Source organism: Gorilla gorilla, chromosome 5, assembly GCF_029281585.2.
Source record: "Gorilla gorilla gorilla isolate KB3781 chromosome 5, NHGRI_mGorGor1-v2.1_pri, whole genome shotgun sequence".
In the NCBI taxonomy this organism is placed as follows: Eukaryota; Metazoa; Chordata; class Mammalia; order Primates; family Hominidae; genus Gorilla; species Gorilla gorilla.
Genome location: NC_073229.2, coordinates 48,342,340 through 48,368,186, shown reverse-complemented (window position 1 = coordinate 48,368,186; position 25,847 = coordinate 48,342,340). Strand labels below are relative to the sequence as shown.

At 51.6% G+C, this 25,847-nt stretch overlaps 1 protein-coding gene across 2 annotated transcripts; it reads left to right on the top strand.

Annotated features, from left to right (window-relative positions):
- Window positions 1-1,691: 1,691 nt before the first annotated feature.
- On the top strand, window positions 1,692-25,837 carry DHX16 (DEAH-box helicase 16). 2 transcript variants are annotated; one of them, XM_004043583.5, is made up of 20 exons: window positions 1,692-2,176; window positions 3,549-3,796; window positions 3,880-4,042; window positions 4,367-4,423; window positions 11,060-11,314; window positions 11,519-11,722; window positions 11,801-11,992; window positions 13,772-13,882; window positions 14,051-14,166; window positions 16,549-16,759; window positions 16,957-17,055; window positions 17,167-17,319; window positions 21,830-21,970; window positions 22,163-22,325; window positions 22,413-22,531; window positions 22,657-22,724; window positions 23,325-23,487; window positions 23,586-23,747; window positions 24,043-24,216; window positions 25,590-25,837. In XM_004043583.5, the coding sequence occupies exons 1-20, from the start codon at window positions 1,970-1,972 to the stop codon at window positions 25,716-25,718; spliced, it is 3,135 nt and encodes a 1,044-aa protein (XP_004043631.1). In that variant the 5' UTR covers window positions 1,692-1,969; the 3' UTR covers window positions 25,719-25,837. The 2 variants fall into 2 exon arrangements, with proteins under 2 accessions (XP_004043631.1, XP_004043632.1); XM_004043584.5 differs by having other exon boundaries at window positions 1,751-1,855.
- The last annotated feature ends 10 nt before the right edge of the window (window positions 25,838-25,847 follow it).

Here is a 25,847-nt window from a genome sequence, read left to right as displayed (position 1 = left end):
TTGCTTGAACCCAGGAGGTGGAGGCTGCAGTGAGCCAAGATCACGCCACTGCACTCCAGCCTGGGCAACAGAGTGAGACTCCGAGACTCCCTCTCCAAAAAAAAAAAAAAAAAAAGTCAGTGATGTAGATCCACTTGTGGCTATTAATAAGAACAATGTTTCATTTCCTAACCGTAGTGCCTGGTAACTGCAATTAATCATAAAAGTATGACGCAGGATCAAACAAATCAGGCAGCAGAGCATCGAGTAACAAATTCAGCTTTTTTTGTTTTTTTTTTTGTTTGTTTTGAGGCATAGTGTTGGTCTGTCGCCTAGGTTGGAGTGCCTGATCTCGGCTCACTGCAACCTCTGGCTCCTGGGCTCAAGAGATTCTCCTGTCTCAGGCCCAGTGCGGTGGCTCACGCCTGTAATCCCAGCACTTTGGGAGGCTGAGATGGGCGGATCATGAGGTCAGGAGTTTGAGACCAGCCTGACCAACATGGTAAAACCCCATCTGTATTAAAAATACAAAAACTAGCTGGGCGTGATGGCATGTGCTTGTCACACTTGTAATTCCAGCTACTCAGGAGGCTGAGGCAGGAGAATCACTTGAACCTGGGAGGCGGAAGTTGCAGTGAACCGAGATCGTGCCATTGCACTCCAGTCTGGGCAACAGAGCGAGACTCTGTCTCCAAAAAAAAAAAAAAATTCTCCTGTCTCAGTCTCCAGAGTAGCTGGGACTACAGGTGCACACCTCCACACCTGGCTAATTTTTTGTAGAGATGGCGGGGTCTCACCCTGTTGCCCAGGCTGGTCTCAAACCCCTGGTCTCAAGATATCCTCCTGCCTCAGCCTCCCAAAGTGCTGGGATTACAGCAAGAGCCACTGCACCTGGCCTTGCTTACTTTTAAATAAGCAGCCACCAGTGATTTTCTCAAGCTGTTAAGCAAAAATGCAGAACACAGTTTGCCTGTTCCTTAGTTTGGAGATTTTGTCTTTAACAACTTTCCCCAGTTCCCCAGTTTCTTCCTGCCTAGAGGTCTTCCCTTATACCTGACCTGTCTTCACTCCTGCTGCAGGCAAACCAGTCCTAGCAAAGGTCACTTTTTTGTTTGAGACAGAGACTTCCTCTGTTGCTCAGGCTGGAGTGCAGTGGTGGGATCTCGGCTAACTGCAAACTCTGCTTCCCATGTTCAAATGATTCTCCTGCCTCAGCCTCCCGAGTGGCTGGGACTACAGGCGCACACCACCACGCCCGGCTAATTTTTATATTTTTAGTAGAGACAGGGTTTCGCCATCTTGGCCAGGCTGGTCTCGAACTCCTGACCTCAGGTAATCCGCCCGCCTTGGCCTCCCAAAGTGCTGGGATTACAGGCATGAGCCACCGCGCCCGGCCAACAATGCTAATATGTTTTATGAGCATGGACCCGATCTTCCAATCTGAAATAGAATTTCAGTCCTCCCTTACTTTGTATAGTTTTTGGCTCTATAAAATTTCCATACTTTATTTATTATGTATCCTGTCCCTCCCCCACCGCAAAATGTAAATTTGGTAAGGAACTTTTGATTTGTCCTCTGCTATATCCCAGGGACGGAAAGCAATGAGCACACATTAGGCATCCATTAAATTAATTTCACTTGTTGAATGAATGCGTGAGCGAAGCACTCACAGACTGACCATCAGGGGGCGTCAGAGAAACTGGATAGAGGCGAAATGAAGAAAAAAGAATTACCCCGAGCTTTCAGGTATGGTTCCGCGAGGTTTGAACTCGCTCGGCCACCGTAGTGCTTAGAGGCCGAAAAACTACAGCCCCTTCCGGGCTCCGCGGTACGGGAAGACAGCTTTGGGATGTCGGAAGATCCTAGAGGTCCCAAGGTAGCTGACTTGCGAAGCTGAGGCTCCAGCCGAGGGCTCCAGGCCTCTGACCGGCCCAGCAGTGAGCGCGGCTGCCCGACGCTTCAGGGCCGGGAGCAGGGAGCGTGAGTCGCCATGGCGACGCCGGCGGGTCTGGAGCGCTGGGTTCAGGACGAGCTGCACTCGGTGTTGGGGCTGAGCGAGCGGCACGTCGCCCAGTTTCTGATCGGTACCGCACAGCGCTGCACCTCGGCCGAGGAGTTCGTGCAGCTCCTACGAGACACTGATACCTTGGATCTCAGTGGGCCTGCCCGGGACTTCGCCCTGAGACTCTGGAACAAGGTGTCGGCAGGGGTGGGGAGGGGCCCTGTGATTTGTCCCGGTGAGGCTGGCCTAACGGTCCATCGAGAAGTTAAGAAAGCTCAGTTCACAAGCACTTATTCTTTGTCCGTTGTCGCGTAGGTACTGTGCTAGCTGCTGGACGCCCAGCTCAGTGGAGAAGATTGAGGAGGGCTTAGGTGTGTCGGGTTAAGGCGCAATAGAACGGTGTTTCTCGAACTCTTAACATGCATCCAAGGCTCTTGTTAAAATGCAGATTACGATTCAGTAGGGATCTTAGTTTCTGCATTTCTTTCTTTCTTTCTTTCTTTTTTTTTTTTTTTTGAGAGACACAGTCTCGCTCGCCCCGTCGCCCAGGCTGGAGTGCAGTCGTAAGATCACGGCTCACTACAGCGTCGACCTCCTTGGCTGAAGCGACCCTCCCACCTCATCTTCCCCGGTAGCTGGGACTACGGGCGCGCGCCATCACCCCCGGCTAATATCTTTTAGTTTTATTTTTATTTTCAGAGATGAGGCCTTGGTGTGTTGCGCAGGCTGGTCTCTAACTCCTCAGCTCAAGCAATCCTCTCTCAGCCCCCTCAGAGTGCTGAGATTACAGGCGTGAGCCACCATGCCCGGCCCCCCTCATCTTCTGAACTTCCTTTCAGTCGTTTAATTAACAGAGGGGGCCGGGTGCAGTGGCTCACACCTGTAATCCCAGCACCCCGGGAGGCTGAGGCAGGAGGATTACTTGAGCCCAGGAGTTCGAGACCAGCCTGGGCAACATGGCGAAATCTTCTTCCTACAAAAAATTTAAAAATTAGTTGGGCGTGGTAGTGTGCACCTGTGTTTCTAGCTACTTAGGAGCCTGAGGTGGGAGGATCCCTTGAGCCCAAGAGGGACAGAGTGAAACCCTGTCTGTAAAAAAAAATAAAAAACCCCATTCAGGATGATGAAGATGGGGTGAAGCCATGAGGAAGAAGGAGAATGAATGCTGGTTAGCTGGTTTAAAACTAAGTAATTGTGCCCGGGTGCGGTGGCTCATGCCTGTAATCCCAGCACTTTGGGAGGCTGAGGCGAGTGGATCATGAGGTCAGGAGTTTGAGACCAGCCTGGCCAACATGGTGAAACCTCATCTCTACTAAAAATACAAAAATTAGTCGGGCGTGGTGGCATGTGCCTGTAATCTCAGCTACTTGGGAGGCTGAGGCAGGAGAATTGCTTGAACCTGGGAGGCGGAGGTTGAAGTGAGCCGAGATCACGCCATTGCCTGGCGGTGGGGCCGGGCGGGGGGGGCAGGAAAGACTAAGTAATTGCTTAAATTAGGAACAGAGCTAAGTGGGAGGGCAGAGATCAGGAGTTGCTCAGACCTCCTTATCTTCCCCTCTACTGGCAGGTACCACGAAAGGCAGTGGTAGAAAAGCCAGCTCGGGCAGCAGAGCGAGAGGCCCGGGCCCTGCTGGAGAAGAACCGATCTTATAGGTTACTGGAAGACAGTGAAGAGAGCAGTGAGGAGACTGTGAGTAGGGCTGGAAGCAGCCTCCAGAAGAAACGTAAAAAGCGGAAACACCTCAGGAAGAAGCGCGAGGAAGAAGAGGAAGAAGAGGAGGAAGAGGCTTCTGAGAAAGGGAAGAAGAAAACAGGGTAAGTCAGAAGCAGGGTGAGAGAGGATGGGGCAGGCTGAAGTGTTCTCTATGCCCTTATTTAATCCCCTGGATGGGCTGCAGGGGGAGTAAACAGCAGACAGAGAAGCCAGAGTCGGAAGATGAGTGGGAACGGACAGAGCGTGAACGCCTTCAGGACCTGGAGGAGCGTGATGCCTTTGCTGAGCGGGTTCGACAGCGGGACAAGGATCGGACTCGAAATGTCCTGGAACGGTCAGACAAGAAGGTGAATAGGAGCAGCATGTTCTGTAAATCCCCAAGATCCCAGGGTGAAATCTGAGGTTGGCTGTGAGTGCAGAGATAGTGATCTCTGGGAAGACAAGGGGCTGTCTCTAGTGAGATGTTCACCTCTGTGGTGAGAGAAGCCCGGTGCATCCTGTGGCTAAGACAACTGTCTGCTGTACCTGCAATCAGAGAGATTCCTCACTGAGAGGGGACATTTTTTGTGTTAGGGTGCATCTGAATGATCCTTGTGATTCTAGAGGGGAGCAGCTGTCAGTGTGGGGGCTCTTTGGCCTCACACCCCTCCATTCTTGTTTTTTTCTTCCAGGCTTATGAAGAGGCTCAGAAGCGCCTCAAGATGGCCGAGGAAGACCGGAAGGCCATGGTGAGTCCCAGGGCCTAGGGAGCCAAGATCAGAAGACAAAAGGAAAGACTTTCTGATAGAGTGTATAGGGAGAGAGGATACAGAGGAAGCACAGTGTGGATGCTGATGGGGTGGTCAGGTTTCTAGAAGAGGGGCTTGGTTGTTAGGAGCCAGCTGAGGATAGACTTATGTTGTTGAGGGAAGGATCCCTCTTAAGTTGTAGGGGGAAGGAGGCTACCCGTAAGTCCTCCTTGACTCTTAACTTTAGGATCAAATATACTCTATTAGTGAATGAAATTGTGAGCTTTCCCTATTCCTGAGTCCTAATGAGATATGAGGCAGCTGGAATGTTGTCAAGAAGGTTGCTGGAGGGCAAGGGCAGGGCAGCAGTCCCACTGTACAGGGATGTGCTCACCATTCAGCTTAGGCACACCATCTCCAAATACCTTCCCACCACCTAATTCCTGCACCCCTTATGTGGCTTTGTGATCTCCCTGTGTCTTCTCACTGGACAGGGACAGAGCCCTTGTAATTCATAAACTGGACTTTTTATGGTGTGAAACTAGGTAGGGTAAGCTGTTTTCCAAAGGCCTGGTCTTGTCAAGTAAAGTCACACTTAGATTCCCCAATACCCCAATAGAATTTTGAGACTCTTTTTTTTTAACCTTTTTTCTTTTTTTTGAAATGGAGTCTTGCCCTGTCACCGAGGCTGGAGTGCAATGATGCGATCTCGGCTCACTGCAACCTCCGCCTTCTGAGTAGCTGGGATTACAGGCGCACACCACCACGCCTGGCTAACTTTTTGTACCTTTAGTAGAGACAGGGTTTCACCATGTTGGCCAAGGTGGTCTCGAACCCCTGACCTTGTGATCCACCTGCCTTGGCCTCCCAAAGAGCTGGAATTACAGGCGTGAGCCACCGTGCCCAGCCTTCTTTTTATTTGTTTTGTTTTATTTTTTATTTTTATTTATTTATTTATTTTTGAGATGGAGTCTCACTCTGTTGCCAGGCTGGAGTGTGGTGGTGCAATCTCAGCTCACTACAACCTGTGCCTCCCTGGTGGAGGAATCAAGCGATTCTCCTGCCTCAGCCTCCTGAGTAGCTGGGACTACAGGCCTGCACTACCACACTCGGCTAATTTTTTGTATTTTTAGTAGAGGAGATTTCATCATGTTGGCCAGGATGGTCTTGATCTCTTGACCTTGTGATCTGCCCGCCTTGGCCTCCCAAAGTGTTGGGATTATAGGCATGAGCCACTACGCCTGGCCCTTTTTACTTTTTAAAATTTATTTATTTATTTTTTTGAAACAGAGTTTTGCACTTGTTGCTCAGGCTGGAGTGCAGCGGCGTGATCTTGGCTCACTGCAACTTCCACCTCCCGAATTCAAGCGATTCTCCTGCCTCAGCCTCCAGAGTAGCTGGGATTACAGGCATGAGCCACCTTGCCTGGCTAATTTTGTATTTTTAGTAGAGATGGGGGTTTCTCCATGTTGGTCAGGCTGGTCTTGAACTCCTGACCTCAGGTGATCCACCTGCCTCGGCCTCCCAAAGTGCTGGGATTATAGGCGTGAGTCACCGCATGCCCGGCCAACTTTTGGAGTTCTAAGAATGGCCTACTGGTTCCCAGGTCTCTTCTGACCAATTTATCTCATATCTCTTCCTGAAATTGACTGTGGTTAGGCTTCTGGGACATCTCAGTGCAGTTGTAGTGGTGGTGGTGTTACTGTTTTGGCCTGAATTTAATTTTTCGGTTTTTTTTTGAGACAGAATCTCGTTCTGTCTCCCAGGCTGGAGTGCAGTGGCATGATCTCGGCTCACTGCAACCTCCGCCTCCCGGGTTCAAGTGATTCTCCTGCCTCAACCTCCCGAGCAGCTGGGACTACAGACATGCACTAGCATGCCTGGCTGATTTTTGTATGTTTAGTAGAGATGGGGTTTCGCCATGTTGGCCAGTCTGATCTCAAACTCCTGACCTTAGGCGATCCACCCCCCTCGGCCTCCCAAAATGTTAGGATTACAGGCGTGAGCCACTGTGCCCAGCTGTAATTTTTCTTTTTCGATTACAAAAATATTTAAGCACATAGGGAAGTTGAAAGAATAGAACAAAGAACACTCATAGACACTATGCAGATTGAAAAATGGTTAATACTATGGGTAGTATTTGCATTGTAATTGTAAATGTGGTATGTTTTTTCTTTTCAGACCATTTAAAAGAGTCTTAGACATCATGGCATTTTATCTCTAAGTACATCAGTGTGTACCTGCTAAGGATAAAGATATTGTCCTCTAAAATCACAATGCTCTTGTCACAGTCAGGAAGTTGAACAGTAATTCTTTTTTTTTTTTTTTTTTAATTTTTATTTTTATTGATCATTCTTGGGTGTTTCTCGCAGAGGGGGATTTGGCAGGGTCATAGGACAATAGTGGAGGGAAGGTCAGCAGATAAACAAGTGAACAAAGGTCTCTGGTTTTCCTAGGCAGAGGACCCTGAGGCCTTCCACAGTGTTTGTGTCCCTGGGTACTTGAGATTAGGGAGTGGTGATGACTCTTAACGAGCATGCTGCCTTCAAGCATCTGTTTAACAAAGCACATCTTGCACTGCCCTTAATCCATTTAACCCTGAGTGGACACAGCACATGTTTCAGAGAGCACAGGGTTGGGGGGTAAGGTCACAGATCAACAGGATCCCAAGGCAGAAGAATTTTTCTTAGTACAGAACAAAATGAAAAGTCTCCCATGTCTACTTCTTTCCACACAGACATGGCAACCATCTGATTTCTCAATCTTTTCCCCCACCTTTCCCTGCTTTCTATTCCGCAAAACCACCATTGTCATCATGGCCCGTTCTCAATGAGCTGTTGGGCACACCTCCCAGACGGGGTGGTGGCCGGGCAGAGGGGCTCCTCACTTCCCAGTAGGGGCGGCCGGGCAGAGGCGCCCCTCACCTTCCGGACGGGGCGGCTGGCCGGGCGGGGGGCTGACCCCCCCCACCTCCCTCCCGGATGGGGCGGCTGGCCTGGCGGGGGCTGACCCCCACCTCCCTCCCGGACGGGGCGGCTGCCGGGCGGAGACGCTCCTCACTTCCCAGACGGGGTGGCTGCCGGGCGGAGGGTCTCCTCACTTCTCAGACGGGGCGGTTGCCAGGCGGAGGGTCTCCTCCCTTCTCAGATGGGGTGGCTGGGCAGAGACGCTCCTCACCTCCCAGACGGGGTCGCGACTGGGCAGAGGCGCTCCTCACATCCCAGATGGGGTGGCGGGGCAAAGGCGCTCCCCACATCTCAGACGATGGGCGGCCGGGCAGAGACGCTCCTCACTTCCTAGATGGGATGGCAGCCGGGAAGAGGCGCTCCTCACTTCCTAGATGGGATGGCGGCCGGGCAGAGACGCTCCTCACTTTCCAGACTGGGCAGCCAGGCAGAGGGGCTCCTCACATCCGAGACGATGGGCGGCCAGGCAGAGACGCTCCTCACTTCCTAGACGGGGTGGCGGCCGGGCAGAGGCTGCACTCTGGGCACTTTGGGAGGCCAAGGCAGGCGGCTGGGAGGTGGAGGTTGTAGCGAGCCGAGATCACGCCACTGCACTCCAGCCTGGCTGGGCACCGTTGAGCACTGAGTGAACCAGACACCATCTGCAATCCCGGCACCTCCGGAGGCCGAGGCTGGCGGATCACTCGCGGTTAGGAGCTGGAGACCAGCCCGGCCAACACAGCGAAACCCTGTCTCCACCAAAAAAATACGAAAACCAGTCAGGCGTGGCGGCGCGTGCCTGCAATTGCAGGCACTCGGCAAGCTGAGGCAGGAGAATCAGGCAGGGAGGTTGCAGTGAGCCGAGATGGCAGCAGTACAGTCCAGCTTTGGCTCGGCATCAGAGGGAGACCGTGGGGAGAGGGAGGGGGAGGGGGAGGACTCACTCCTTTTAAAGAAAGACATTGAAATGGGAGGCTGTGTAAGATTTATTCTTAACTGTACAGTGTTTTTTTTTGTATAGTTAACACATTACTGAATGTGTCTTTAGATAGCCCTGTCCTGGTGGTATGTTCAGTAGCCACTAACCTTGCCTGATACAGTATGGGGGTTGTAAATTGGCATGGATATTTAAAGCAGGTTGTTGTTGGTGCACAGCACAAATTAGTAACGTATGGGGATGGTAGTTTTTTCATCTTCGGTTGTTTCTGATGCAGCTTATATGAAATAATTGTTGTTCTGTTAATGAATACCACTCAAAGTTCCTGTTTTTACACTCCAAGGGACATAAGACACAGGAGACAAAGACCAGGGGCTGCCTAGGGTGGGAAATGTACTCTGAACAGTAATTCTTATGTATCGACTAAGATCTCTCTACAATAAAAGATTCCCTCATTACCCTCAAAATAACTTTGATGACTGCTTTTTCCTAACAAGAATGCAGTCAAGGTTCATGCATTGCATTTGGGTCTTAGATGTTAAGTTTGTTTCTCTCTCTGTCTGTCTCACCTTGCAGTGTCCTACATTCTGGATTTGCCTGATTCTTATCTTGTGGTGTTAAGTACTTCTCTGCCCTGTGCTTTCTTTAAAGCGGGAATTGGGTCTAAAGCTTGTTGACACTCAGATTAAACAATTGTGGCAGGAACACTTCTTGGGCGGTGATGTGCACTTCATATTATGTCATATCACGGGGACATACTATCCAGTTGTGTATCTATCTATTAGTATTAATATCCTTTCTACCAATAGCCTTTCATCGAATGCTTTTAGAAGCCACTGGTAATCCTTTCCTGAACATGTTATTTTTATTGGGGATTGCAAAATGGTGATTTTTTTTTTTTTTTTTTTGAGACAGAGTCTCGTTCTGTCGCCCAGGCTGGAGTGCAACGGTGCGATCTCGGCTCACTGCAAGCTCTGCCTTCCGGGTTCATGCCATTCTCCTGCCTCAGCCTCCTGAGCAGCTAGAACTACAGGCGCCTGCCGCCACGCCCGGCTGATTTTTTGTATTTTTAGTAGAGATGGGGTCTCACCATGTTAGCCAGGATGGTCTCGATCTCCTGACTTCGTGATCCCCTGCCTCAGCCTCCCAAAGTGCTGGGATTACAGGCGTGAGCCACCGCACCCGGCCGAAATGGTGATTTTTTGATTCTGTCATTCCTGTTACGTGTATTGGCTAGAATTTGTCTATAAAGAAGAGCTTTTCCTCAACAACTAGGAACAAGCTACAGTTCCTTCTTAAAAAGGGTAAATGTTTGTTTCCTTTTAAATACGAATTTTTAGAGTAAGGAGTTTGGTGTAACAGTCATTTCACTGGTGCCAGATTTTTTTCCCTTGTTTTTTGTTTGTGTGTGTCACATTGGACTCATGAATTTTTATTTTTCAGTATTTTATAATCTCACATCATTATTCTTTTTAATGCTCAAATGGCTCTGATTTTTTGCCCATATTAAAAAAAAAATCTATCTGTCTCTTCCATGGAAGGAATATTTGACTGTGGTACCCAGATTAGGTCATGATCATAAACTGCATTTTAAGTCTTTACAGAACAAACAAGAAAAGCCAAGCAACTAAATAGAACCAGGCCCCTTAAGGGTAGAACAGCAGAGGGGCTTTTTTTTAAAGATGCAGTTTTGTTCTTGTTGCTCAGGCTGGAGTGCAATGGCGTGAGCTAAGCTCACTGCAACCTCCGTCTCCCGGGTTCAAACGATTCTCCTGCCTCAGCCTCCCGAATAGCTGGGATTACAGGTGCCCACTACCATGCCCAGCTAATTTTTGTATTTTCAGTAGAGACGGGATTTCACCATGTTGGCCAGGCTGGTCTCGAACTCCTGACCTTAGGTGATCCACCCGCCTCAGCCTTTCAAAGTGCTGGGATTACAGGTGTGAGTCACCACGCCCACCCAGCCACCAGAGGGGCTTTGACCTTGCAGTAGAGGAAGTTGTGATCACAGAGAGGATGATGTCATAGTGGGAGGACTCCTGGCAGGAAAGGGCCTTATAGATATTGCCAGTTTTCTGCTGTCATCCATAATGTGTCCTGAAAAGTTTGTATCAAAGGTAAATGTGTAGAAACTAAGTGACACATAGCATGGTGAAGAGAGGTTAGTACCAGAAAGCCAAACATCCCTGATTACATTTGCCTTACAGAAACACTCTGATGCTGTAGTCCTAACTTTTTATAATCAGTTTTTCTCCCTTCCTCAAACTACAGTCATTCTGTTTAAGACCAAAGAACATCTAACTGGGGCTGAAGATTGCCTCCTGTTGGCCCCCTCACTGGATTCTATCTTTGTCTGAATTGTTTTCGGTTTGAGTCCTGTGCTTCTAAATGCTGGATTAGCCTTTTATTTTCCCCCTTTCCACTAATTTGAATAAAATGGCAAGAGTAAAATATAAGCTACGCAGACATCTCCCTAGTGTATCTGTATTAACAAAGATGATAATGCTGCCTAAGAGGACTTTCCAGCTGGATTCTGCTGCAGGAAGATACGATGTGGGGTCAGCATGTAGCATCCAAAGAGGCCCAGATTTGAGTATGTCATTGTTTTGGTTGTGCATTGCAGAGGGAAGGTAGAGGGTGCATCCTTAGGTTCTCATGCCTGCCTGTCAGGGGATTTTTCCCTTGTAGGGATTGGTAGAGAAAGGGGTTGCTCCTCCAGCAAGGTGAGGATTCGACTGTCCTTTCCCAACTCAGGTCCCTGAGCTGCGGAAGAAATCTCGCCGAGAGTACCTGGCTAAGCGGGAGCGAGAGAAGCTTGAGGACCTGGAGGCGGAGCTGGCTGATGAGGAGTTCCTTTTTGGGGACGTGGAGCTGAGCCGGCACGAGCGGCAGGAGCTCAAATATAAGCGGCGAGTGCGGGATCTCGCCCGGGAGTACCGGGCAGCTGGGGAGCAGGAGAAGCTGGAGGCCACCAATCGCTACCACATGCCCAAGGAAACCCGAGGACAGGTGAGGCGAAGCGGCGTCTGCTTCAGCCTTGGTCCCCAAGACAAGTTGTGGGGAAGGCTTCAGGGGATTGGGCAACACGTGGGTCATCCCCTTTCTTGCCTTGCCTTTCCCAATGGGCAGTGGGCGGGGGTAGTAATGGGAAGAGGGGAGAGGGCAGAGAGGACATCCTGTTTTTGAGTCTTCACATATCCCCTCTCTCTGTAGCCAGCCCGAGCTGTGGATCTAGTGGAGGAGGAATCAGGAGCCCCTGGGGAGGAGCAGCGGCGCTGGGAGGAGGCGCGGCTTGGGGCAGCGTCCCTGAAGTTTGGGGCCCGAGATGCTGCCTCTCAGGAGCCCAAGTATCAACTGGTGCTGGAGGAGGAGGAGACCATTGAGTTTGTCCGGGCCACTCAGCTCCAGGGTGATGAGGTAAGAGGGGAGCTGGGAGACATTCTGAGGAGGACCCGAAGCGAGCTATTTAGCTCACACCTCCTTCTCTTTCCTTAGGAGCCGTCAGCTCCACCCACTTCAACTCAGGCCCAGCAGAAAGAGTCCATCCAGGCCGTCCGCCGCAGCCTCCCGGTGTTCCCATTTCGAGAGGAGCTCCTGGCTGCTATTGCAAATCACCAAGTCCTCATCATTGAAGGCGAGACAGGCTCAGGGAAGACCACCCAGATCCCGCAGTATCTCTTTGAGGAGGTACAGTCATCTCACCCTTCAGCTTGCCAGGGCACCTGGCATCAATGTCCTCATTCCTGTCAGAGCTCCTTTTACATTATATTTTTAGTAGTCACTTACCTATCTTTTCCACTAAATTGTGAAATTCTTGAGAGTAAAGACCATACCCTTTTCACATTTCTGTTCTCACTTCCTGCATTCATTTCATTCAGGTTGGAAGGACGGGTAGATGGATAGGTGGAGTGGGACGTGTGTAAATGTGGACCTCCCTATGCTCCAACGTGGCCAAAAAACAAGGAGTTAAAGGACTATTTTCCTGCCTTTTTTTTTTTTTTTTTTTTTTGGAGACGGAGTCTTGCTCTGTCACCCAGGCTGGAGTGCAGTGGTGCGATCTTGGCTTACTGCAACCTCTGACTCCTGGGTTCAAGGAATTCTCCTGCGTCAGCCTTCAGAGTAGCTGGAATTACAGGCATGCGCCACCACACCTGGCTAATTTTTTAGTAGAGGTGGGGTTTCACCGTGTTGGCCAGGCTGCTCTCAAACTCCTGACCTCAAGTGATCCAGCCGCCTCAGCCTCCCAAAGTGCTGGGATTACAGGCGTGAGCCACTGTGCCTAGCCCCTGCCTTATTTTGGAGACAGGCTCTTGCTCTGATGCCCAAGCTGGTGTGATGTGGCACCATCATGACTCACTGCAACCTGGGACTCCTGGGCTCATGAGATCCTCCCACCTCAGCCTCCTGAGTATCTGGGAGGTGCACACCACCATGCCCATATTAAACATTTTATGTTTTTTTTTGAGGTGGAGTCTTGCTCTGTCACCAGGCTGGAGTGCAGTGGCGCGATCTTGACTCACTGCAACCTCCACCTCCTGGGTTCAAGTGATTCTCCTGCCTCAGCCTCCTAAGTAGCTGGGACTACAGGTGCGTACCACCACACCCAGCTAATTTTTGTATTTTTAGTAGAGATGGGGTTTCACCATGTTGGCCAGGATCGTCTCAATCTCCTGACCTCGTGATCTGCCCACCTCAGCCTCCCAAAGTGCTGGAGTTACAGGTGTTAGCCACTGTGCCTGGCCTGAAATTTTTTTTTTTTTTTTTTTTGAGACAGAGTCTTGCTCTGTTGCCCAGGCTGGAGTGGGGTGGCATGATCTTGGCTTACTGCAACCTCTGTCTCCCAGGTTCAAGCGACTCTCCTGCCTCAGCCTCCCAAGTAGCTGGAATTACAGGCATGCACCACCATGCTCGGCTAATTTTTTGTATTTTTAGTAGACGGGGTTTCACCATTTTGGCCAGGCTGGTCTCAAACTCCCAACCTCAGGAGATCTGTCTGCCTCGGCCTCCCAAAGTGCTGGAATTGCAGGTGTGAGCCACTGTGCCTGGCCAAAATTTTGAATTTTTAATTTTTTTGTCACACTATGTTGCCCAGGCTGGTCTCGAACTCCTGAGCTCAAGCCATCCTCCCACCTCAGCCTCCCAAAGTACTAGGATTACAGGCATGAGCCACTGTGCCCAGCCTTCCTGCTTTTTTACCTTAGCTGGCTCTGCCTCAGCTAATCTGTTCTTTTCCAGCTCAAGTCTAGCAGAGTCATGAACTTAATTACCCAGAGCTGGGTGAGGACCCCCTTTGAGGGCCCTAGGTCTGTCATCCTATCTATTTGCCCTTCTTTTCTGGTTTTCAGCATCTGTCTTTTCCTCCTTTTCTCCTGCCTGGCTTTTACAACTTCTTTCTCTGAAATGTACCTGGTCCCAGGGTGCATATTTAGTAAAGGGCAAACTTCTTCTTTTTTCTTTGTCATTCAGGGTTATACAAACAAGGGTATGAAGATTGCCTGCACCCAACCCCGGAGAGTGGCTGCCATGAGTGTGGCCGCCCGAGTGGCCCGGGAGATGGGTGTGAAGCTTGGGAATGAGGTGAGATTTCTAGGGAACTGGGGGGTAGAGTCTGGGGTCTGTGACTCAGTCTACAGTTCCCTCAGGTCCCTACAGCAGAAGTCTTGGTGCTGCCCCACTTCACCTTTCCCCAAGTTCCTTTCAGGGCACACCAGCCCACACTTGGTTGCTAATGGTTCCCTTGACCAGGTTGGCTACAGCATCCGCTTTGAGGACTGCACATCAGAGCGAACTGTCCTCCGCTACATGACAGATGGGATGCTTCTCCGAGAGTTCCTCTCTGAGCCTGACCTGGCGAGTTACAGGTATCTCTAGTCTCTGGCCTTTCTCTCCCTTCTTCCCACCCAGCCAATTCAGCCATTGTCTTCTGATTAATCCACCCGTTCTTGAGTCTTTGTGGTTCAAATGGTCCTTGAACTGACCTCCAGGTACCACGGAGATGGGGCTGGAGGACAGAAGAGATTGTAGAGAAAGCCTCTTCTTTCCCCATTCATCTCCAGGGTTTAGAAAACAACCAGGATAGCAGAGCATTGCTGCCGAGACTTGAAATGCCGTGTGAAGACCATTTGAAAACACTTGGAATGCTCAGCTCAGAGGGAGAAACGGGAAGCATCCTGGTTCCCTCTAAATATGTGAAGGCTGTTACGTGGAAAGAAGGATCAGATTGTTTTATGTGACCCTACACGACATAGCTAGGAGCCATGGGGAGGTTACAGGGAGACAGATTCTAACTCAGTACCAATGGCTGAGTAACCCTCAGGGTGGTGGAGATTGCAGGGCCTGTCAGAGTGGTTGGACCCTGGGTCTTGGCCCTCCACACAAGTCTTGGGTAGCTTGGTCTGTGAATAATGAGCTCTTAGTGCTGGAAATGGTCAAGCAGGGGTTGGATGAACATGTGTTGAGGGGGAAAAGGGATTCATGAATGTAATGGGGGTGGGGTCAGGCCAGCTGAACAATATGTGCCTTTTTGACTCTTCAGAGGCTGTGAATTTCTGGTCCTGGAAGATCACAGTGGAGCAATTGGACAGATAGGATTTTATCCTTCATATCCCTTGCAAAAAATCTCTAAGAACCCATGGAGAGCCAGCCAGCGCAAAGTGTCTGATGCAGATGTTTTTGCCCATCGAGCCAGCCTGCTTTGTGGAATGGCTGGGGACTTCACCATCACAGTTAGGGTTAGGCACAAAGAGTTGAGGTCAGGGAGGTGGGTAGGGGAAGATGGGGATGAGTTCCTGGGACTTGGCTGCCACCCAGAAAAGCCAAAGAACAAAGAGAAAGAAGGTGTCATGCACATAACTGAGTTAGGAGGAAACCAAGGAGCATGCAGAGTCAGTCCTGTGAGAGTTGGGGTAGAAAGGCTTAACTTGCTCCTGTCTCCAGAAGAAGAAACAGTCAAGAATGATGCCAGCAGCAGTTGTCCCACAGGACACCAGGAGCTTCTAGGCTATTTGAATCACAGCAGCTCAGGTCTATTACCCCCAGTCAGCCTTGCTGGCCCACCCTTATTGAAAGGGACCCTGCCTTCCACTTTTTTTTTCCTTTAAAACGTATCAGCCGGGCGCGGTGGCTCATGCCTGTATAATCCCAGCACTTTGGGAGGCAGAGGCAGGCGGATCACGAGGTAAGGAGATCAAGACCATCCTGGCTAACACGGTGAAACCCCGTCTCTACTAAAAAATATAAAAAATTAGCTGGGCGTGGTGGCAGGCACCTGTAGTCCCAGCTACTCAGGAGGCTGAGGCAGGAGAATGGCGTGAACGCAACCCAGGAGGCGGAGCTTGCTGTGAGCCGAGATCGTGCCACTGTACTCCAGCCTGGGCGACAGAGCGAGACTCTGTCTCAAAACTCCGTCTCTACTAAAAATACAAAAAATTAGCCGGGCACAGTGGCAGGCGCCTGTAGTCCCAGCTACTCGGGAGGCTGAGGCAGGAGAATGGCGTGAACCCAGGAGGCGGAGCTTGCAGTGAGCTGAGATCATGCCACTACACTCCAGCCTGCAACAGAGCAAGACTGTCTCAAAAAAAAAATCCTTCCACTTTTTCTTTTTTTAGATGGAGTCTCGCTCTGTCACCCAGGCTGGAGTGCAGTGGCACGATCTTGGCTCACTGCAACCTCTGCCTCCCAGGTTCAAGTGATTCTCCTGCCTCAGCCTCCCAAGTAGCTGGGACTACAGGCGTCTACCACCACATCTGGCTAATTTTTTTTGTATTTTTAGAAGAGACGGGGTTTCACTGTATTGGCCAGACTGGTCTCTAACTCCTGAACTTGTGATCCACCTGCCTCGGCCTCCCAAGGTGCTGGGATTACAGGCGTGAGCTACCACCATGCCCAGCCTAAAACATATCCTTCAACTTTTTCTAGTAAGAGCAGCTGCTGAGTCTAAGCAGACTCTTGACTGAACTAGAGGGTATGGCTAACTTGTCCTGGCCTCAGTGTGCAGCCTCTACATCGTGTCTCCTATTGTCTGCTGAGGCTGGGATAGGTTGCAGATCATGGGGCCCTGGCCTTGTCTGACTTTCTGTTGCTCTACATAAGTGGGATGGCTGACTTCTCCTTAGAGCCCCCTCCGTCAACAGTCATTCTTGAACTCTTTGTGTCCATTACTCCCCTCTCATCCAGTTAACCCTGGTGTCTGATACTGCATTGCCTAGCGCTCTTCCCTCATTGCTCTCCTATTCCCTCCCCAGCGTGGTGATGGTGGATGAGGCACACGAAAGGACCCTACACACAGACATTCTCTTTGGATTGATCAAGGATGTTGCTCGCTTCCGACCTGAGCTCAAGGTCCTGGTGGCTTCAGCCACAATGGACACTGCCCGTTTTTCCACCTTCTTTGATGACGCCCCTGTGTTTCGAATCCCCGGACGCAGGTTTCCTGTGGACATCTTCTACACCAAGGTGCCCCCTCAGGGAGGATGGGCTTAAGTCTGTGGCAGAAAAGCTGAGGCCTTTGGAGAAGGTTATCCTGTGGAGGGAAAGATGGAATGGAAGGTTCAAGGGGGAACTAGGATAAAGTGTATGTTGAATTGGGAGGAGAGGAAAGGTTTGCCTAAGCAGGTGGCCCTCCTGTGACCCCATCTCTTTCTGCTCTCCAGGCTCCAGAGGCTGACTACTTGGAAGCTTGTGTAGTATCTGTGTTGCAGATCCATGTGACCCAGCCCCCTGGGGATATCCTGGTGTTCCTGACAGGACAGGTGCCTGACATGGTGGGGAGAAGGGATGATGTATCCCAGGGGAAGACAGGGCCGGCATGTTGGCCTTCTGTGACTCTGGGACCCCTGCTGCTCTCCCTACCCTCTATCTAGGAGGAGATTGAGGCTGCCTGTGAGATGCTCCAGGATCGCTGCCGCCGCCTGGGCTCCAAAATCCGGGAGCTCCTGGTGCTGCCCATTTATGCCAACCTGCCCTCTGACATGCAGGCCCGTATCTTCCAGCCCACACCACCTGGGGCACGAAAGGTCAGTTGGAGAAACCCACACTCTTCACCCCTATGCTTCCCACAACTAGTAGTGAAAAAGCTGTGTGCCTGCCCCATGCAAGGTGAGTCCTGCGCACTGCTGCACACAGCTGAGGAGCAGCCAGTCCCTTGTTCCTGGGACTGAAGAGAGGAGAAATATGGTGTGAACCAAGAGAGAGCCAAATATGTGATCTGGAACGTATGCACAGTAGATTCAGTGGAGAAGGGAAGTCCTTGATGTGCCAAGAGGTGGGATTTGATATGGACCTTTAAGAGAAATGGCTGAGGTCAGGTGCGGTGGCTCACGCCTGTAATCCCAGGACTTTCGGAGGCTGAGGTGGGCGGATCACTTGAGGTCAGTAGTTCGAAACCAGGCTGCCTAACGTGGTGAAACCCTGCCTCCACTGAAAATACAAAAATCAGCAGGGCATGCTGGCGTGCGCCTATAATCCCACCTGTTTAGGAGGCTGAGTCATGAGAATCGCTTGAACCCGGGAGGAGGAGGTTGCAGTGAGCTGAGATTGTGCCACTGCACTCCAGCCTGGGTGACAGTGCGAGACTCCATCTCTTTTTTTTTTTTTATTATTTTTTTTTTTTTATTTTTTTTATTTTTTATTGATCATTCTTGGGTGTTTCTCACAGAGGGGGATTTGGCAGGGTTACAGGACAATAGTGGAGGGAAGGTCAGCAGATAAGCAAGTGAACAAAGTTCTCTGGTTTTCCTAGGCAGAGGACCCTGCGGCCTTCCGCAGTGTTTGTGTCGCTGGGTACTTGAGATTAGGGAGTGGTGATGGCTCTTAACGAGCATGCTGCCTTCAAGCATCTGTTTAACAAAGCACATCTTGCACCGCCCTTAATCCATTCAACCCTGAGTGGATACAGCACATGTTTCAGAGAGCACAGGGTTGGGGGTAGGGTCACAGATCAACAGGATCCCAAGGCAGAAGAATTTTTTCTTAGTACAGAACAAAATGAAAAGTCTCCCATGTCTACCTCTTTCTACACAGACACGGCAACCATCCGATTTCTCAGTCTTTTCCCCACCTTTCCCCCCTTTCCATTCCACAAAACCGCCATTGTCATCATGGCCCGTTCTCAATGAGCTGTTGGGTACACCTCCAAGACGGGGTGGTGGCCGGGCAGAGGGGCTCCTCACTTCCCAGTAGGGGCGGCCGGGCAGAGGTGCCCCTCACCTCCCGGATGGGGCGGCTGGCCGGGCAGGGGGCTGACCCCCTCCACCTCCCTCCTGGACGGGGCGGCTGGCCGGGCAGAGGGGCTCCTCACTTCCCAGTAGGGGCAGCCGGGCAGAGGCGCCCCTCACCTCCCGGATGGGGCGGCTGGCCAGGTGGGGGGCCAAACCCCCACCTCCCTCCCGGACAGGGCGGCAGGCTGGGCGGTGGGCTGACCCCCCCACCTCCCTCCCGGACGGGGCGGCTGGCCGGGCTGAGGGGCTCCTCACTTCCCAGTAGGGGCGGCCGGGCAGAGGCGCCCCTCACCTCCCGGATGGGGCGGCTGGCCAGGTGGGGGGCCAAACCCCCACCTCCCTCCCGGACAGGGCGGCAGGCTGGGCGGTGGGCTGACCCCCCCACCTCCCTCCCGGACGGGGCGGCTGGCCGGGCTGAGGGGCTCCTCACTTCCCAGTAGGGGCGGCCGGGCAGAGGCGCCCCTCACCTCCCGGACGGGGCGGCTGGCCAGGCGGGGGGCTAACCCCCCCACCTCCCTCCCGGACGGGGCGGCTGGCCAGGCGGGGGGCCGAACCCCCACCTCCCTCCCGGACAAGGTGGCTGCCGGGCAGAGATGCTCCTCACTTCCCAGACGGGGTGGCTGCTGGGCAGAGGGGCTCCTCACTTCTCGGGCGGGGCGGCTGCCGGGCGGAGGGGCTCCTCACTTCTCAGACGGGGCGGTTGCCAGGCAGAGGGTCTCCTCACTTCTCAGACAGGGCGGCCGGGCAGAGACGCTCCTCACATCCCGGACGGGGCGGCAGGGCAGAGGTGCTCCCCACATCTCAGACGATGGGCGGCCGGGCAGAGACGCTCCTCACTTCCCAGATGTGATGGCGGCCGGGAAGAGGCGCTCCTTGTTTCCTAGATGGGATGGCGGCTGGGCAGAGACGCTCCTCACTTTCCAGACTGGGCAGCCAGGCAGAGGGGCTCCTCACATCCCGGACGATGGGCGGCCAGGCGGAGACGCTCCTCACTTCCCAGACGGGGCGGCAGCCGGGCAGAGGCTGCAATCTCGGCACTTTGGGAGGCCAAGGCAGGCGGCTGGGAGGTGGTTGTAGCGGGCCGACATCACGCCACTGCACTCCAGCCTGGGCACCATTGAGCACCGAGTGAACGAGACTCCGTCTGCAATCCCGGCACCTCGGGAGGCCGAGGCTGGCCGATCACTCGCGGTTAGGAGCTGGGGACCAGCCCGGCCAACACAGCGAAACCCCGTCTCCACCAAAAAAATACGAAAACGAGTCAGGCGGGGCGGCGCGCGCCTGCAATCGCAGGCACTCGGCAGGCTGAGGCAGGAGAGTCAGGCAGGGAGGTTGCAGTGAGCTGAGATGGCAGCAGTACCGTCCAGCTTCGGCTTGGCATCAGAGGGAGACCGTGGAAAGAGGGGAGAGGGAGGGGGAGGGGGAGGGAGAGGGAGAGGGACGAAAGGCCTTTACTTATTCAGTGAAAGTGTCTGTTTGAGACTCCATCTCAAAAAAGAAAAATGGCTGAGAAGTCATCAGAGGAAGGCCCAAGGTATGTTTGAGGTCAGAGTGTGAGCTAGTAGGCTTAGTGGGAGGTTCATGTGGTGAAGGAGTAGGAGACAAGGCTAAAAACAATTTGGGGCTAGGATTCGGGAGGGCCTTTGATGACAGGAAAGTTTGGACTTTATTTATTTTTCTTTTTTGAGACAGAGTCTCGCTCTGTCGCCCAGGCTGGAGTGCAGTGGCAAGATCTCGGCTCACTGCAGCCTCCACCTCCCAGGCTCAAGTGATTCTTGTGCCTCAGCTTCCTAAGTAGCTGGGATTACAGGTGTGTACCACCACCCCAAGCTAATTTTTTTTTTTTTTTTTTTTTTGAGATGGAGTCTCACTCTGTCGCCCAGGCTGGAGTGCAGTGGCACCAACTGTGCTCACTGCAACCTCTGCCTCGCAGGTTCAAGCGATTCTCCTGTCTCAGCCCCCCTAGTAGCTGGGATTACAGGTGCCCTCCACCACGCCTGGCCAATTTTTTGTATTTTTAGTAGAGATGAGGTTTCGCTGTTTTGGCCAGGTTGGTCTCAAATTCCTGACCTCAGGTGATCTGCCCACCTTGGCCTCCCAAAGTGCTGGGATTATAGGCGTGAGCCACCATGCCTGGCCAACACCCAGCTAATTTTTAGTAGAGATGGGGTTTCACCATGTTGGCCAGGCTGGTCTTGAACTCCTGGACTCAAGTGATCCGCCCGCCTTGGCCTCTCAAAGTGCTGGGTTACAGGCATGAGCCACTGTGCTTGGCGAAGTTTGGACTTTAGACAGCTGAGTAGCAGTCAAAGGATTTTGAGCAGAGATATAACTTTCATTCAACAAATATTTAATGAGTTCCTTCTGTGTGTCAGGTACACAGGGATTGATGATACAGTGATGAACAAAACAAAGTCCCTAGCCTAACAAACTTGCACTTGTGGTCTATCGGGGAAGCAGTGGTTGCATAAATACATATTGTCAATTTGTGGCCAGTGCTATGAAGAGATACAAGGCAGCATAGTAGGATGGAACTTGACTCTGTGGGGTGGGAGTGAGGACTGGCATGAAGGTATTTTCCTTGGGGTGTAGGGAGGGCCTCTTCAGTAAGGGGAAAGTGGAATAGAGACCCAAACCAGGTGAGGGAGGGAGCCAGGCTGATATCTGGGAGAAGAGTATGCCAGACAGAGGGAATAGCTGATGCAAATGATCCAGTGAGGAGTGCACTTACTTGGGCAGAGCAAAGCAGCGTGTGGGAGGAGTGAGGGAGGTGGTGGAGTGCTAGCAGATGAGGTCAGAAAGGCAGCTGGGGTAGGTGATCCAGGCTTTTAAGGGGCTTGGATTGAATTCTAGAGTAGGATAGGAAGCCACTGAAGGATGGGGAGTGATGTGACAGGTTTGTATTTTAAAAGGACCATCCTGGATGCCATGTGACAGGCTAGGAGCAGGAGCAGGGATACATGTTAGGAGGCTCTTACAGGAAGTGTTGTGTGAAGATGAAAGCGGTGATGGGGAAGATGGGGCAGGAACTTGAACACCCCCATTTCCCATCTCTGAAAAAAAAAAAAAAAACCCTAAATCCTCTTCTCCATTTCCTTTCCTCCTATGGCCCTGCTGACTCCCAGCCCCCACTTCCCTGTCCCCTGTCTTCTGGCCTTGTCCCCTGCTCCTGACCTTGGATACTACTAATTCCCTCAGCTCCTGCCCCTTACTGCAACTGCTTCACTACTCCTAACTTTCCAAGATTACTTTTTCTGGGTAACTAGGTAGGTGGGGTCACTAGGTGACCCCATATCCTATCACTCAGGTGGTTGTGGCAACGAACATTGCTGAGACATCACTCACCATTGAGGGCATCATTTATGTGCTGGATCCAGGGTTCTGTAAGCAGAAGAGCTACAACCCCCGCACAGGCATGGAATCGCTCACTGTCACACCCTGCAGCAAGGTCAGCCTGGGGATGCATGGGAGTGGGGGAGGTGGAGTTGGCCCACAGAGAAGGTCCAACTCAGAAGCAGGGTGGGGGCTTCCTAGGGAACCGGGATGAGCAGTTTGCATCCTTCCAGATTTCTTGCATAAATACTGCCTTTTTCTTTTCCCTGACCAAATTGTCAGCCAGCCTGTTCCCCTTTCTTTCCAGGCCTCAGCCAATCAGCGAGCTGGCAGGGCAGGTCGGGTGGCTGCAGGGAAGTGCTTCCGCCTGTATACCGCCTGGGCCTATCAGCACGAGCTTGAGGAAACCACAGTGCCTGAGATCCAGAGGACCAGCTTGGGCAATGTCGTGTTGCTGCTCAAGAGCTTAGGTGATTGGGCTACCTGAGAGAGGAGGGAGGGGCTGGAGTCACTGTCCTTTGAAGGGACTCTGTTCCATCCATCACACCTCTTTCTAGGGATCCATGACCTAATGCACTTTGATTTCCTGGACCCTCCACCATATGAGACACTGCTGCTGGCTTTGGAGCAGCTGTATGCTCTGGGAGCCCTCAACCACCTTGGGGAGCTCACCACGGTGAGTCGGGCGGCAGCATGGGTGGGGGCAGGATGATAGGGGTCAGGATGGCTCCAGGGACCCCTGTAGTAGTAGTGGGAAACCTGAGGGAGGACTGGGCTCAACTCTCTCTCTCTTCTCCTTAGTCTGGTCGAAAGATGGCAGAGCTGCCGGTGGACCCCATGCTGTCCAAAATGATCTTAGCCTCTGAGAAGTAAGCCCTCGCCTCCACCCGGGCCCCCAGCACACAAACAGGCCAGGCCTCCTCTGTCTCCGGGGTCCCCTTTGTCTGTCTTTTTCTGTTCATCATACTATCCCTTAACACATAATAAAGTATTAGATAACTCTGATTGCCCCCTTTTGAGGCCCACAAGGGTAAGACACTTGATCCTATCCTTGATTCCACTGCGCCCGGCCCCTTGAGGAACTTACTTGTTCCTAAGGTTTCCAACTAGAACATTTAGATGTAGCTGTGGAGGGATGACCTTTAAATGCCATTCCTCTGCTGTCAGAGATCTTTTCCAAATGCACATAGTGAATGCACACTTTCTGCAGAAGCCTCAGAATTCCCCGGTGTTTCCTGCTCCTGCCTCCATGGATGTCCCTCCTTTGTGACTGTGTTTCATCTATGGCCCCTACCTACTTGACCACCAAGCTGCTGCCAGAATCTATCTGCTGGCTGCTTTGTAGCCATTATGCCAACCAGCCTTCCCCACATGAGGAAACATCCATCACACAGTGATCACTCCCCACTCCACCATATCTGTTCCTATGTGTCTTGCTTTGAACTCATGCTCTCCCCTTCCTGTCCCAGGTACAGCTGTTCAGAGGAGATCCTGACAGTGGCTGCCATGCTCTCTGTCAACAACTCCATCTTCTACCGACCAAAGGACAAGGTCGTCCATGCTGACAATGCCCGTGTCAACTTCTTTCTCCCTGGCGGTGACCACCTGGTTCTGCTAAATGTTTACACACAGGTCACTGGGCTTGGGTGAGTGGGAATGAGAGACACTGGGGGACTTTAGTCCTGCTGTGTACTTAATTATCTCTCCTTTCTTTTTAACTGTCTTCCCAGTGGGCTGAGAGTGGTTACTCTTCCCAGTGGTGCTATGAGAACTTTGTACAGTTCAGATCGATGCGCCGAGCCCGGGATGTGCGGGAACAGCTGGAAGGGCTCTTGGAACGTGTGGAAGTTGGTCTCAGTTCCTGCCAGGGGGACTATATCCGTGTACGCAAGGTCAGCATTTCTTCAGCCTCCTGCTTTCCACCCCCAGTACCTTCCCAGGAGCAAGCTTCTCTGGGGGCATGCAGCATTTCCTCCAGCGTGAGAGCATGCCGTCTTCCCCTTGTGTATGACGTGTCCTCCCAGGGCCCTTTCTTCCCCAGACCACTGAAGGTTCATTCCTGGGAAGTTCTTCATGCATTCCTTACCTCTCTAATTTTCCTGAAGCCTGAACTAAAAAGGTAGTGCATTCTTAGGGTCCCCAGATGTCTGCCTTTTCCATTGATTTTCTTTCCTGCCCGCTCCTTAGGCCATCACTGCTGGTTACTTTTACCACACGGCACGGTTGACTCGGAGTGGCTACCGCACAGTGAAACAGCAGCAGACAGTCTTCATTCATCCCAACTCCTCCCTCTTTGAGCAACAGCCACGCTGGCTGCTCTACCACGAACTTGTCTTGACCACCAAAGAGTTCATGAGACAGGTGAGGAGAATATCCTGTGCCCACGCAGGTGGAGACTATGTAGAGAGATGGTGTCCTGGCAAGCTAAGAACCCAGGTTCAAGTTGCTGGGACTGGTACAGAAAGAGGAAGGTAGGGTAAAATAGAAAGACATCCTTTGTTTTTTTTTTTGTTTTTTTTTGAGACGGAGTCTCACTCTGTTGTCCAGGCTGGAGTGCAGTGGCGCAATCTAGCCTCACTGCAACCTCTGCTTCTGGGGTTCAAGAGATTCTCATGCCTCAGCCTCCCAAGTAGCTGAGATTACAGGCGCAAGCCTCCACGCCTGGCTAATTTTTGTTTTTTTTAGTAGAGATGAGATTTCACCATGTTGGCCAGGCTGGTCTCAAATGCCTGCCTCGGCCTCCCAAAGTGCAGGGATTACAGGTGTGAGCCACCATGCCCAGCCCAAAGACATCCTTTCTAACAGGTGTGTCAGCATCTTCCAAGATCTGAGAACTAGACATTTATTCAATAAATATTTGAATGGCTACTGTATGGGTGCTGGGGCTATAATGAACAAAGCAGAGTCTCTGGTCTCACAGAGTATAGTCTTTATGTTCTAGGCTTTTCTTTTTTTTGAGAGAGTTCCGTGCTGTTGTAGCCCAGGCTGGAGTGCAGTGGCATGATCTCAGCTCATGCAACCTCCGCCTTCCGGTTTCAAGTGATTCCCCTGCCTCAGCCTCCAGTGTAGCTGGGATTACAGGTGCCCACCACCACGCCCAGCTAATTTTGTATTTTTAGTAGAGACTGGGTTTCACCATGTTGGCCAGGCTGATCTCGAACTCCTGACCTCATGATCCACCTGCCACGGCCTCCCAAAGTGTTGGGATTACAGGTGTGAGCCACTGTGCCTGGCATGTTGTTCTAGACTTTTCTTGGGAATAGCTTATTTGGTATCTTGAATAACATACAGAGGTGTATCTGCCCTTTGGGTATATAATAATAGAGCCAGGCACCTTTACCCCTAGCCCTGCAGTCAAAGAGGAAAGATAACTTTTGACCATACACATAAGGATCTAGGTTGGGGCTGGGCATAGTGGCTCATTTTTGTAAACCATCCCAGCACTTTGGGAGGCCAAGGCAGGATCCTAGCACTTTGGGAGGCCAAGATGAGCCCAGGCAACATAGTGAGACCCCAACTATACAAAAAATTAATGGTGCACTGTGATGTGTGCCTGTAGTCTCAGCTACTTGGGAGGCTGAGGCAGTAGGACTGCTTTGAGCCATGATACGCCACTGCAGTCCAGCCTGGGCAATAGAGCAAGACTCTGTTTCAATTTAAGAAAAAAAAAATAACAACAACAAAATATCTATGTTGGAAAGAAGGGAACTCCATTGATCTTTTCTCTCTCCTAGGTACTGGAGATTGAGAGCAGTTGGCTTCTGGAGGTGGCTCCCCATTATTATAAGGCCAAGGAGCTAGAAGATCCCCATGCAAAGAAAATGCCCAAAAAAATAGGCAAAACACGAGAAGAGCTAGGGTAAGAGAAGGACGTAAACAGAACCTGACACCAGCTCCTTTTCCTTCTATACATTATTTAATACCTATTAAATAAAATTATTTTTGGAATAAAGCTTGTGGGAACATTTGGGATCCAGAGAAAGTGATATGTG

Bases quoted from the DNA above. Each gene is read 5' to 3' on its own strand.
- DHX16 (XM_004043583.5), top strand. From the start codon at position 1,970: ATGGCGACGCCGGCGGGTCTGGAGCGCTGGGTTCAGGACGAGCTGCAC. The intron at 4,424-11,059 runs GTGAGTCCCAGG...TTCCCAACTCAG, and splicing joins AGGAAGACCGGAAGGCCATG to GTCCCTGAGCTGCGGAAGAA. The intron at 23,748-24,042 runs GTCAGCATTTCT...CCCGCTCCTTAG, and splicing joins ACTATATCCGTGTACGCAAG to GCCATCACTGCTGGTTACTT.